Here is a 14,961-nt window from a genome sequence, read left to right as displayed (position 1 = left end):
CTATTAATGTCTATTTTTATAAAACCTATAGGCTATAAAGTTTACAATCAGGTATTTAATTTGATATAATACAGATAACTGAGTGATACCTTTTAGTCATTTATTTGTATCATTTTGAAGTCCTTTGGTCTGGTCTTTTCATAATATTTTGAAAAGATAAGGAAATCAAATCAGATTTTCAAATTTATTTGTATGCACTGTTTTTCAAATAAGCCAGGAAAAATAAGAAATAGATTTATGTCACTGTAAGAAATGACATTTCACAATTAATGTAAATAAAATTCAAGTTTATGTGGTATATACTAAGATTGTGGAGTCATTACTGGACCATGGACATAATGTAACTGATTCTTAGACAGTTTTTTGCATTGGTAAGGGTAATCTTCCAGCTGGATTTCGAATAGGTCCAGCACATATGTAAGATATTTTGCCATATATAGGATCACTTAAATAACTGATGTCTATATAGCTTATTTTTTTATATTGTTGTACATTCACTTAAGTTTATTTTGGTGACCTGCCTTGTAGAGAATTATAGATGATAAATCGTATAGTTTTTCCATGGCCAGACCTGTACCTGTGAAAAGACATTATGATAGTAGATATCTGTAACCTGTATTGTTTACAAGGAGCAAGTTATTTCATGCTTTCAAGTAAAACATCAAGAAAATTAATTTGACTAATTTTTTTAGTAGTAGCTTAATTTTTATGGTTACTTTAAAATGATCTTTACTTGTATGCTTAATGGTATGTTGTATCTTTCTTTAAGACTAAAACCTTTGGAGGAGCAGGGGGTGGTGCCAGAAGTAATCTCAGTATGAACGCTGTTGGGAACCGAAATAGAGAAGTTTTACAGAAAGAAAAGCTAACCAAATCAGAAGGGAAGCATGAAGGCGTCTATAGAGAATTGGTAAGGCTAAAGAATTACGGTTACTAGGTGATAGAATTTTTGGCGTGGCTAAAAAGACAGAAATATGAAATAAAAGTGGCCTTTATTTTAAGAATACCGAGAGAGAACTCCCGACCACTGAGGTCTGGCTTTTTCTTTGCCAGACGAGTGGTGTGGGGGCACACATATAGCTTAGGTTTGGGGTGATGCCTAAGGGGCATTACTGATGCACAAGTAGCTCATTGGAATTCATTTCGGGCCATAGGTAAATTGCCTAGGGGCGGGAAAGGTGACCTCAAGATAGAGCCCTTTGGTTTCACCTCTTAGCCTCTCACCACTGCAGTGTCCCATTTAGGACAAAATCCTTTCACTAGGTTCTCCTTTTAAAATTTAAACTTTTCATTACATATATTTTCTTTGTATTTTTAGAGATGTGCTACCTTTCTTCAATGGAAAAATATCAGAAGCTTTCCCTTTTTTTAACCCTGAAAATTTCCATTAGTTTTTCCTCTTCACTTAATTTTCAAAAGGTTTATTCTAATATAAAATTTTGTGTGTGTGTATTTTGCATTTGCAGTGGAATTTGCTAAGTTAAAGAATACTCGTGGCACAGTCCTATCTATGTAGCATACAGAATCCTTCTTGTCTATTAGTGTGTACAAACAGCAAGTAAATGTTGTATTGATAGGACATTTTTCTATAAATACATGGTGTAATTTTTAGTTAACAGACAACTAATAGTTAAAATCTTACACATAGGTTTAAATCTTATACCTAGGTTTCTTACAAACTATCAGCATTTTTCTCTTCATTCCTTACAGGTTGATGAGAAGGCACTGAAGCATATAACAGAAATGGGTTTCAGTAAGGATGCATCCAGGCAAGCTCTTATGGATAATGGCAACAATTTAGAAGCAGCATTGAACGTTCTGCTTAACAGCAGTAAACAGAAACCTGTTACAGGTCCCCCTCCAAGAGGTATAGTTTACGAGACAATAATACATTGACAAATGATACTATTTGCTTTTTAGAGCAAGATATGTTATTGACAGAAACTTAGTTTTATTATTGTAGGGGCTGTAACTTTGTATAACTTTGTATAACTTTGTGATAGGTGGAAAGACCATGTGTTTTTGAGCTGGAGAGATATTTGACTCTATCTTCATTTTTATGTGGATCGTGTCTAACAGCACTTTGCTTAACTTTACTTATTAACAGCACTTTACCTGTTATGAGTACTAGAGGAAGTATGACATAAAGTGACTAGTTGTATCATTTCTAGAACTATGCCATTTTGTCACTTAGTCACAAATAACTAAACTGTCTGTAAACTTCTTTAAATTAAGAAGAAAATAACTTTTATTTGGTGTTACTCTTTAATCATTGCATGGGCAGAGGTATTTTATTGGGACTTAAGTCTAAAGTCTGTGTTTTGAAAATGATAAAAGATGAATTTTATAAATTTTTTTTTACTTGAATGATAATTTATGTAAGTAAGTTAAAATTTCTGGATAAATCATTTAGAAAATGAGAGGTGCTATTTAGTATGATTTGAGAGCTTTTTTAATATAAAAGAATAGACGATATAAAAAATATGAAAGAAATACATGCAAAATCCTGTTTAAAATTAATACTGATTTATTTTCGTGTATTTTCTTTTATTTTTTCATATGATGTATGTGCATGCATACAAGTACATCAATATATATGAATATGTGTGTGTATATAATGTTACTCTGAAATCTTCAGGTAGAGGGAAAGGCAGGGGTCGAGTAAGATTGGAAGATGAAGAGGACCTGGGAAATGCAAGGCCTTCAGCACCAAGCACGTTATTTGATTTCTTGGAGTCGAAAATGGGGAATTTAACTGTAGAAGGTAGGCTACGTTAATACAGATTTCATTTTTTGAAAGATCACACGCTACAAAAATGTTTAATAAAGAAACTGACTACATGAACCTGTACACTCAGTGTTTACAAATTTATTTAGTGAATTTCCTATTTGGTAGAAAAGTTTGTTACATTTTGCCCCTAATTATGTGATGAGTAATATCACCAACATGCTTCCCCCACCTTTACTCATAATAGCTGACAGGTTTAGCTGTATAAACACATTGTATTATAAAACTTGTGTAACATTTTTTTTGTTTTTGCACCAGGGATTGAAATCACAACCTCGCACTTGCCAGGCAGGTGCTTTTGCTGAGCTAAATCCCTGGCCTGAAAACTTGTATAATCTTGTGTGCAGTATTTTGAATGTAAAAGTGGTCTTTTTCCATATGCAGATATTGCATGAAAATATTCACAAAGAATATGCTTTCACAATATAATATATTTCTTAATGGGATGTACTTCAGTGAGTAGCATAAATATTGAAAAGAGAAATAAGTATATTGAGTATGTATCATTTTCTCTAAGAGTAGAACATGGTAAATCTTTTTAAAGTAGTAAGATCTATTGTTGAATTATTACAATGCTTGTCTTCAAATAACCTTTTTTTTTTACTTAATAATGGCTCCAAAGTGCATGGACAATGATGGTGGCAATTTTATTAAAGTATATTGTTACAGTCTGCTGTTTTATAATAGTTGCTGTTATTCACTATGACTTATTTATTTATTTTTTTGTCTTTTTTGAGACGGGGTCTCGCTATGCAGTTCAGGCTGGCCTTGAGCTCACTTTGTAGCGCAGGCTGGTCTCGAACTCACAATGATCCTCCCACTTCAGCCTCCCAAGTGCTGGGATTACAGACGTGAGCCACCACATACTATGACTTAATTTTTTTTTTTTTTTTTTTTATCGGTACCAGGGATCGAACTCACGACTGCCTGCTTGCAAGGCAGGCGCTTATGCCGCTGAGCTAAATCCCCAGCCCTCTACTATGACTTACTTTATAAATTAAACTTGTATATGTAGAAAATGCAGTGTAGAGAGATTGGTACAATTTATACTGTAGCTTCAGGCATTTACTAGAAAATTTGGAATCCCTTGTGGTTAAGGGAGGACCACTGTTGTTGAAAAGAACGTCTCTTAATTTTAGCCAGCTTGTAGCTAGCTGTTTCTTTATGCTTTCTAGTTTCAAACTTGTCACTTTGTCTCTTGTGACCAAAACTTGTAAAAAGTAACAGAAACTTTCCATTATAAGTCATTGTGGAATATTTGAACTCTGTCAATATATTTTAAAAGGTAGCTAATGTTAGTACTATACTTGATTGCCTAGGCATTAATGATTTCTAAGCCAAATTATTTCAGAGACTTTAATTATTCTGAAGGTATTATATATACGTATGAGTATTTTTTTAGATTAGTAATGTATGCACTAAGTCACAAATATCTCCAAAGATTATGAGGGGCCAAACCCAAAGGACTTGGCTTGGCAGAATTAGTTTCTAAAATGTGAAGAAAAGAAATTGTCTAGGTTCTATGAATTCTTTTGGCCCACAGTTTTATTAAAATAGTATTAGAGGTACTTTAACTTCAAAAGTCCAAAAAACTTTGTTCTAAATTTTTGAAATTTTCTGTGTTTATATTTGATGAAATTGAACATTAGTGATTTGAAGAAATTTATGTGTGATAGGGATTGTGTAGTAAGTCTACATTATTTTAACTTGTTTTATTTCATGATAAATAATTTTCTTTGGTATTTAGGTTTGATAAAAAAGGATTTTGCTTTTTTTCAGAATACTAGAATATATAAGCCTCTTTATTGTTTCTGCCATGCTTCTATTTTTCCTCCTCAATTGTCCACTCATCTAAACATTCAACCATAAAATAAAATGGGAAATGTCATTAATTGAGTATCTGCAATGTGCCAGGAACTGTGGTAGGTGATTTGCGTATGTTGTTTTGGGTTTTGTTTTGTTTTTTTAGGCTTTTCTGTTTTTGCCATGCAGGGGTACAAATGCAGGGTCTTTGTGTTAAGCTACATCTCCAGCAATCATTCTGTCCCACTGTTTTTGAGACAGAATCTCCTTAAGTTGCCCCAGTTACACTCCAACTAGATCCTTTTGACTCATTCTCCCAGAGTGCCGGAATTGGGTTAGATGACAAGATGGAGAATACTAATACATAGATGAAATCATATGTACATACTGAAATTATTATTTTCAAGATTAGTAAAAAACATATTTGGTGTAGCATGAAAGTTTTACCATATGGGTTTGAGGTAATGGGTTATTTCTCTTTCTGCTTATCCCAAAATATCTTTTTAAATATTATTTTATTTTTGTAAGATATGGGAAATACAATCACTTATTAGCTACTTATGTTCATACATACTTTGAAGAGATGAGAAATAGTCCCTAGCTGTATGCTTTGTAATTTCAGAATCATAAAGAATATATTTATAGAAGAAATAGTAGAAACAAAGTATATAAATTTAGCCAAAATTTTAGAACCAAAGCATTCTGTGATCATTATAGAGAATGTATATATACTCAATATGCAGAGATATTTTATACAAAAACCTTGATTTATGTAACTGAAAAAAATTAGTTCATAATTTTGAGTTATAAAAATGTATAAATTAGGCCAGGCATGGTAGTACATGCCTGTAATCCCAGCACTTGGGAGACTGAGCCAGGAGGATCTCTGTGAGTTCAAGGCCAGACTATCTTGTGTAGTGAGTTCAAGATTGGCCTAAATTACTTAGCCAGGGCCTGTCAGAAAAATGTTTTTAAATGTGTACATTGGTTTAAATATTGAGATAGGAAAAAAAATTATGAAAACATATGCTAATCAGTGCTGTGTTTTTGTAACAAATATCTTCAGTAATTGATTTTTCTCTTGCTTTCATTGGTAAAGCAATAGATTTCAGCTCTTGTTCTTGTATCGACTTTTATACTAGTAGGTAACCTGTTCCATGGAATACCATGACTTTTTAAGAATGCTGTTCGAGTCCATAAGTGGATATTTCTCTGATACTGTAGTTATTGCAGTACTAGGGATTAAATCCAGGGCCTTTACACTCTAACATAACCCATTTCTTAGCCCATGGAATGTTTTTTGGCTGGACTTGAATTTGTGATTCTACTTTAGTGTCCTGAGAACTGGGATAAGTGTGTTCTACACAATACCTGACTTTGCTTTGGTATGTCTTTTGAGCAATCTTCATTAATTTTTAATCCCCATTTTAAAGAAAAAGTGAGTTGAAATTTCACTAGCATGTTTTTACTTTTTTGTTGTTATTTTTGTATTTTGGCTTTGGAGGTGGGCTCTCACCATTTATTCAAAAGTACTCTTGGACTCATTATGTAGCCCAGGCTAGCCTTAATTTATGGTAATCCTCTTGCCTCCCAAGTGAAACTGCAGGGTGTGCCATGATACCCAACCTAAATTAAAGAATTTTACTTTTTTTCTTATTATAGCTTAGTGAAATTATAGTAATGTGGTTGCAGAGATAATAGTAAAGCCACAATTATTGTAGTCCATGATTCTGGAAAAAATGACCTTGGTCGAGATTCTTCAGCTTCATTATCTGTTTGATGATGATTTTATAATTATACCCTGAAGTAAGCTCATCTTTTTTGTTTTTTTAACTATATGAGAAATTTTCTTGGACTAGGTTTTTTTTTTTTTTTTTTTTCCTTTTGTATTTATAAGGACCAGCTTGGACTTTGTATGCTCTTTGAGCATCGTTGGACAGGGATAGAAACTTTGCAATTGTGTTGTTGCTGAGGGTTTATTGCTAGAGTTTTGTGATTTATTCATTTGTAGTGATAATGATCTGCTTTGGCTACATCCTTAGCCTTTTTTGGAGACAGTTGCTAAAGTGGTCATCCTTGACTCAAAATTATGATCATCCTACCTGAGCCTCCCATAGTGCTAGGATTATAGGTGTGTACTATCACAACCCTAATGTTTTTAGTTAACCTCCTAATGTTTTTAGTTAACCTTTCCCCTCCTTTTTTAGGGGATTTGGGATACTAAAAATTAATCTTATGAATACTAAATGTAATAAAAATGTTTATTTTAAACTTATTCTTCATTTTAGTATGTCAGGTGTGAGAGGATTTAAGGAGAATAGGAAAACAACTGTTTGCCTTTGAATAATTAATGAAAATTCCATATTAGAGTAAAACTAAATTTATATATGATGGCTTTGCATACAATGCAAATAGACATTAATTTTGGGATATGAAACAGTTTTTCCTTTGAAGTTACTAATTAATGATGAATAAAGTTTTACTCACAATTTGTGAACTAAGGCCTTGGTAGGTGGTGTTCTCTTTTCTGGGATTACTGTTCCCTACTTTCACTGCATTTCTTCTCATTCTTTAGAGTTCAACTGGAATAACCAGTTCTTCAGTCTTTTTTTTTCATGTATCAGTGTACCCTCCACATTCCTCTAACTTTTATAATAAAATTTTTTGTCATAAGTATTAATCCCAGTTTTAAGCCACATTATTTGTTCAGTTTGTCATCTACCTCTTCCCATTGTTACTGATGTACCATAGGATAGAGAGATGTCCAATTTACCCACAACTTCATACCCAGTGACTAGGACATTGTTGACCCCATTCATAGTTGGTGTTTAGTAACTGTAGTGAGTAACTGAAAGGAAGAAAGAGTTATGCATGTTTATCTCAACTTTACAAGTTTACACAGAGGCAGGACTGTTACTCAGTTTGAGTGGCCATTCTAATTCCACAGACCTTGTGTAGACTCAAGAGAAAGTAATCCTACATATATTTCCAGATTAAATTTTCTGGCTAATCCTATAGTTAGCATCGTCATCCAGACTTTATAAATGAGCAAATTGGGATTCTTTGTGACGTTGAGACCCAGTGTAGAAAGCAATTTATTTGGTTTCAAACTTGGTATTGTTTAAGCAAATCAAACATGACTTTTTCTAACTGTGTGTGTGTGTGTGTGTGTGTGTGTGTGTGAGTGTGTGTGAGTGAGTATTGGGGCAGTCTTTGCCTGTGATCATTTGAACTCAGTCTAAATCTACCTCACATGCTTTGGTGCACACTTCTAGAGAATGAAAATAGGACACTACATTTTTGTTTTTAATGTTGTACCCTTAGCTCATCACAGGTGATAGTGTTAAACATAGAATTTTGAGCTTGGAGTCTGGTTCCATTCCCAGTGTTTTTATTGTTCTATCTTGTAGCAAATATTTACTGAGTACCACCTGTTTGCCTGAGTTTCTGATAAATTAACAAATGGGGAAGAAAATATGAAGTATGATTCAGACCACATGTTCAGTTTGATTATTATCTAATAATATTTAAAGTAGCATTTAAAAAAATAATGAAATAGTGAAATAAATCAGACACACAAGCTTAAACATGGCATATCAGATCCTGACCTAGATTCCCCAATCTCCCTAATGAGTGTACAGTGAAGGCTTAAATAAAATGAGATAAGTGGCATGATTTTAGGGCTCCAGGAGGATCAAAACCCTTTAGCTGAGTTTGAGACTCTGAGAACTAAGAAGACGACTTCTCTGGACTGCCCATTTTTATTAGGTCCAACAACAAAGGGCTGGGAAACCAAGGAAAGCACAGGCAATGAGCAGGACCTTGGGATCACTTCAAGGAGGTCTCCAAGTAATGAATCATGTCAATTTTAGAGAACTATCTTATCATGAAGACATGGTAGAAGTGAGAAGGCAGGAGTAATTCCTGCAGCTGCAGTTTTTATCTAATTAACTGATGTTTGAACCAAGTGTCCACAGCTGTGGCCCTGTCTTGCCCTTGTAAGCATGCATTTATTATTAAAATAGTGATTGTAGACCTGGCATATGTGGCTGATTAGTCCTGTGCATAGTTTATAGTCTTGATGGCTTCTCAAAAAGAAGGAAAGGAACTAGTTTCTGACTACAAAACTGAGGAGTTCGCTTTCCATTTAATTTGTGAGACATTTTATAATTTACCTAAAATACCCTTTCTCACAGTTTAGTAACTGAATGTATACATTTTGCTATTTATTCAATAGATTAGCTCAGTTTCAAAATATTTACTTTATTAATTACCTAAAATATAATATATTGAATTTAAGGAAATCTGGGAATAAAGGAACAAACCATTTAAGAACCTCTCTCTCTAGTATAAACATTAACTTTTAAAAGCACATTTTTATCTGTCTTTAGTTAATACTCTTATTTTAAACATTAACTTCCTTTATAGATTTTACTTTTTTTTTACTTTCCTTCTTTTTGAGAAGTCATCAAGACTATAAACTATGCACAGGACTAATCAGCCACATATGCCAGGTCTACAATCACTATTATAATAATAAATGCATGCTTACAAGGGCAAGACAGGGCCACAGCTGTGGACACTTGGTTCAAACATCAGTTAATTAGATAAAAACTGTGGTAGTTCACATTGAGCCCAGGACCTTTGCATGAAGTTGTATTCTCAGCTCTTTTTAAAATTAAGACAGAAGTTTGCTAAGTCATCAAGTTCTCCATGGTTGGGCTCAAACTTGCAAACATCCTGTGTTGATTTCCCAAATGCTGGGAGTACAGAAATGTGCCACTATACCCAGCTTACTATTGCGGTATTATCTCAGTGTAATAATGGAGATTATTGCTTTTATTCTCTAATATCTAGGGAAAAAGGCCAAGACATACTTGCTATTGAAAGTATTCATTGTGCCCTGCTTATGCTCGTAACTGTTACCACTTCCCTGAATCTTATGGACAGATCAATGTTGGCACAAATAAAAAGAGACCATTTGTTTTCTACCAAGCAAAAATTTAAAATTGAGTGCAATTGTTAAGATATTTGTGTTATGTTTAAAGTATATATTCTTGCATGTAGTTTCTCTTTACGTGGTCCCGACTAAGGTTTGAAATCTTGCATATCTGAAAAATGTATTCTTTGTCACAATTAGTGAGTGGGTGGTTTGATTCAACATGGAATTTTACTTATATGTTGTAAATAATTTATGAGATAACTTTTTGCTTCCAGTGGGTGTTCAGGAATACATGTAGTTTCAGTGATTACAATGACTAGGAGGGATGCAGGAGAGGGTGTTTTGGGATTTAGTGTTTGAGCGTCAGTGATATTAGTTTTCTTACAATGCAGCGAGCATATTTAGTCAAACGTTAGTAGTACCTATCTTTTAAAATGAGATCCTGGGGAGATACAAGGATAATTATAACTTTCGTGTTCATTCTGGTGCATGACAAAGGAAACATTGTTCGTAATATTGCAGACGTCTATGTGAAACAGTGAGGGAAGAAACTATAAATGACATAATAGGAATACAATGAATATTACTATCCGAAATAGAAGCATTAAGATATCATCTATTGCTTTACTTTTACTGTATTGCTGCTGTTGGTTTCAAGTTGGAATTGTTTAATGTGCTTAGTAATGTTTTGATGACTTTTTCCCCCTCTATTTCCAAGTAGTATCTGTTAATTCTTTTCTTTAATAAGATATGTTTGTGCCCAAAATGTGTAATTGTCATTGTACAAAAGAAAGGAAAAGAAAGTTCTCTGAATGATATAACTGCATATATATTTAACTGTATAAGATAGATAACCATATTACTGAGTTTTGTTGCATCATTGAACAAAACTGTTTGCAGTCTCACTGTTTGAAAGTCCCCTCTATATGTTTTAATTTTGTAACTTCAACAACTATTTCTAAGATGACAATATGTAACTAGTGATTTCCTACTGTTTATTTTTTCTGAAATTCTGTATAACTTATACCCTTTTTCTGTTTTTTTTTTCTTTTTTCTCCTTAAATAAAATTTAAAAAAAAAGGTATCTGTTTGTAATATAAAAAGTAGTTCCAGATCCAGACAAATTTGTGAAGGCTAGAATATACATTACTAGATTAGGGCAGAATTCAGAAAGGGAGTGAGAAAGTACTGTACTTGTGCAGTTTCATAGTTGTTTCCATTTCAGTTACTTCTTCGGAAAATGAATTATCAGCGTCACACGTACAGATAGCTGTAAGAGCAAAAACATTCAGTGACAGTGATGAGTGATTATTCAACACCTTTTTCTTAGATTATATCATTGCTTTAGTTCTCTAATGTGCCTAAGCAGGAAAACTGTATGTTAGAAATACGGGACACGAAGGAAGTAGAGCGGAGTTAAGATAATGAAGTGGGAAGATATTAAAATAGTAGTTTGATAATTTTGTATCAATGTAATAATGCTAAGTGTTTAAAAATAAGTAGTAATGTAGTTTTCATTTAATGTGCATGTGATCTACTTTTACCTTTCAGAACCGAAGTCACAGCCACAACAGCTTCATCAGGGACAGCACAGAATGTCAAATAGTGAACAAAATGGAGTAAAAGACAATAATCAACCAAGATACCTTTCTCGTAATGATACCAGACAGCCAAGAAATGAAAAACCTCCTCGTTTTCAAAGAGATATCCAAAATTCAAAGTCAATTTTGGATGGCGGTGGATTGCCTAGAAATAGAGTTTCTGAAAGACCAAGTATTTCTTCAGGATCTGAAGTATGGGCTGAGGAGAGAATCAAATGTGATAGACCATATTCTAGATATGACAGAACTAAAGATACTTCATATCCTCTAAGTTCTCAGCACAATAATGGTGCTTTTAACAAAAGAGATAACTCTATGCAAATCAGATCAGGAAAAGGTCTGTCCTATGCAGAGGCAAAAGAAAATCCACCAGAATTCATCGATTATAATCATCAAAAACGTGGGAAAAGAGAAAGCCAAACTGGTAATCCTGATAATTTTTATGACAGGAAATCACGAACAATAAGTAACGACGCTTTTGGTGGTGTAAAAATTGAAAAACATTTTAATGCAAATACTGATTACCAGAATCCTGTCCGAAGTAATAGTTTCATTGGCGTTCCAAATGGAGAGACAGAAACGCCCTTGAAAGGGAGAAGAGTGGAACCAATTAAGCCAGCAGGAGCTGTCACAGCTGTACCCTATGAAGATAAAGTATTTTACAGTGGTGGGCCCAAGAGAAGATCTGGGCCAATTAAGCCAGAAAAAGTGCTAGAATCTTCTATTCCTATGGAGTTTGCAAAAATGTGGAAACCTGGAGATGAATGTTTTGCACTCTATTGGGAAGACAACAAGGTATGGATGTTAGAAGCATGTGTAATACTACTAAATGTCACATTCTGGTGGGACTTCACAGAAAGTCATTACCATGGGACTGAATTTTATTTTACAGTTATACCTATTAAAGTCTTTAAATAGTTATGGATACATAATTTACAAAAGTGAGATAGAATATTTAATATTTTTTTCCTGAATACTTAGGTAGAATCTTCTCAAAATTTGGCTAAAACAAGTTTGGTTTTAACTTATGTATCAGAAAAGTATTAAAAACGTGATTAAATATCCAACTTTATTTCAATTACCATTTTATGAATTATGTTTGCTTTTCTTTTTAGTTAGATTTTACTGATTCACAAAAAAGCAAATCAGTATATCATTTAAATAGAGTATACTACAATCAGCCTTTTAAAAAAAAAACTAAAAATGTGTTTACCTTGTAACAAGTAATTTAACAATTATTAGATTGATAATTTAGACATTATTTAGTTCTACCCAATGAGATGGCCCAAAGGGAAAGAAGGTTGTCATGGGGAAAAGGGGAAGGAAAAAAAGATGAGATTGAGAGAGCACAGTGTATCCAGTATGAGTTTGACCAGAGCGGGGAGACCGACAGAGTGAGAACAGGGCGGGGAAGAGGAGAGGAGGCGCAGCACAGAACACGGCTCTGCTGGTTTCCCCTTTGCCCGTGTGCTCGTCCTGCACTGCTCTTCTTAGCCTTAAAGGCTTGGCTCTTGGACCCTTAGAACAACATCACCTCTTAGAACAAGCATTTTTATCTTCTGTCTCTTCTTTCATACAGGAATCTTCTCAATCAGTGCCTTCTTTATTTACTTTTTTTTTTTTGTCTTTTTCCTTTTTATCGGTACCAGGGATCGAACTCACAACCGTGCACTTGCAAGGCAAGCGCTTATGCCTCTGAGCTAAAGCCCCAGCCCCTTTATTTACTTTTTAAAATAGCACAGTTTGTAAATCTTTGGTTTTGATTCTTGGATTGATACCAGTTTCCCATACCTTGGTGTTAAGTTGCTTAAAAGTAGGAGTATGTTTGGTTTCTTCCATAGCCCTATTTTTCTTACAGTATAGGAATTTCATAATTGTCTATTTACTCTGGTAATTAATTTAGGAGAAGATACTTATGTAGGAAAGAAATACAGTGGTGAAGGGACTAGATACTAGCAAAAACAGATACAAGAGAGTTGCACGATGAGGGATTTGGGTGGATGTAAGGGTCAGGTAAAGGTAAAGTATTTGAAATAAATATTTCTTAGGATAATTTTAATTGATAAGGTAAGGATGTGTTAATGAGAGTGTGTGACTAAAGGGAGAGTGGAGATAAAAGTAACTAAATTTCAAGGAACTGAAATTCTGACTAAAGAATATGGATTGAACCATTACAGAGATGCTGTGTAGGATTTAGCACCTGGAATTAGACCCTGTTGTGTTTAGAAAATGAAGAGGTATAAGCAGGATGTTAATCATTAGCTGACATTAGCAACACAGAGGAAGACAGCATAGCAGTGCTGCATGGCATAAGCTTTAAAGTTTTTGTATGAATGTGGGATAGTGTTCCTTTAGAAACAGCAACTCTGGCTGTTGAACTTCTTTGTTCAAGGATAGAAAGCAGAAAAGAGACAAAATTAAGTCTCTTTATTTTTTCCCTAGAAAAACAGAAGCCTTCCCAGGAATAGTGACAAGTCTATATTTAAGTCTTCTTGATTGGAACTTTCACATAGCCACTCTCTGGCTATTAGCAAGAGATGGAAAACAAACACAGACTTCGTGGTGGTTTTTCTTGTTTTTTTCTGTTTTTGTTTTGCTATTCAGATTCTTACTTTTCCTAGTGGTTTATCCAGACCACTTTCCAAAAGTAAAGTATTGTTTGATTTGGGTAAAAGGATGTTTTGTATAGCTACTTCCCCTTCACTGCAGAGGCCAGAAGAAGTGAAGCAGCTGGAAGTTAAGTCTTTATCAAGAAGTGCAGTCTGCTGTGGAGGGACGCACGTTGTGTCCGATGTTTTTGTGAAAGGTTAAGATGAGGTGAAAACGTATGTTCTGTGTTGGACAATGGGAGACTGTTTGTGACCCTGACAAGTGACTGGAGTTCAAGTTCAGTGGTTGCTTAAAAGGCTTGGTAAATGATTTAGGCTTACTGTTGAAACTCTATAAGGATTGTTCCCTAAGTAGTAAAGACAAATGTGAAACTGTTCATCCGTACAGAGCCTAAAACTAGCCCTCAACAAGATCAGGGATATCCCCTTTTCACTCTTTTTGCTTGCCAGAAGGAAAAAGAATGATTTGAATGAATGACCAGAAAAAAACAAAACAACAGAGAATAAGAAGTCTGTGTATTCAGATAGCAGACAAGTTCCTGTCAGTACTACTGAATTCAACTATTGTCTCTGTTAAATATATTTCAAATAGTGCAAAAGCATCTAGAATGCAGCGCCTTACAAAACCTAGTGTTTCCATCTCTTGGGGTGTTAGAGTACTTAGATGATCTTTTAGGTAAATACTTTGATTTAAACAGATACGTATACTTTAGGATGAGGTTTGTGGACTCTTTATTGGAACTGAGGCAAATAAATACCCTGTGAATGAGGAAATTATTCACCTTCTGACCTCTAATTTAAGAGGTAATTTGATTAGTCAAGGATAGGCAACTTTCTAATTTTCTAGCTAGAGACAAGAATAGAAAGTTAAGAAAAGGAATTGACTATTAAACTGTAATCTTAATTGCATTGTAATTATATTTTAAAGATAATGTTAATATACTTTCTTTTAAAAAATTCATCACAATACCTTGCCATTTTAAAAGAGTCTGATGCAATTCTCATTCTTCAATCTAGACTGCCAAACCTGTGCAGGTCTTTCTCTTCTCTTGCCTGGAATATTGTAAAATCCTGAATCAGATACTTTGCATTAAACCTCATCTCCCTTTAAATTTGTCATTGATACTGCCACCACTGTCATCTTAGTTTTAAGTTCTGTCCTTCTTCCTAATTTAACTCTCCCACCTGTAGAGTTCAATACAGATTCTAGCAGGTCTG

At 34.0% G+C, this 14,961-nt stretch overlaps 1 protein-coding gene across 5 annotated transcripts in view; it reads left to right on the top strand.

The window, feature by feature from the left end:
- Tdrd3 (tudor domain containing 3) overlaps positions 1 to 14,961 on the top strand; it is a 133,542-nt gene that overhangs the window by 86,259 nt on the left and 32,322 nt on the right. For all 5 annotated transcript variants that reach the window (XR_010041798.1, XM_063232697.1, XM_063232696.1 and 2 more), the window contains exons 8-11: positions 770 to 910; positions 1,711 to 1,867; positions 2,639 to 2,764; positions 11,085 to 11,929. Coding sequence is in view for 4 of the 5 variants with exons in the window: in XM_063232697.1 (XP_063088767.1) it covers positions 770 to 910; positions 1,711 to 1,867; positions 2,639 to 2,764; positions 11,085 to 11,929 (1,269 nt within the window). In the remaining variant the exon portion in view is untranslated. The remainder of the gene's footprint in view (positions 1 to 769; positions 911 to 1,710; positions 1,868 to 2,638; positions 2,765 to 11,084; positions 11,930 to 14,961) is intronic.

This window comes from Cavia porcellus, unplaced genomic scaffold (genome assembly GCF_034190915.1).
Source record: "Cavia porcellus strain 051 isolate PalLab524CR breed Dunkin Hartley unplaced genomic scaffold, mCavPor4.1 scaffold_21, whole genome shotgun sequence".
In the NCBI taxonomy this organism is placed as follows: Eukaryota; Metazoa; Chordata; class Mammalia; order Rodentia; family Caviidae; genus Cavia; species Cavia porcellus.
This window is presented reverse-complemented; position numbering and strand designations above follow the sequence as displayed.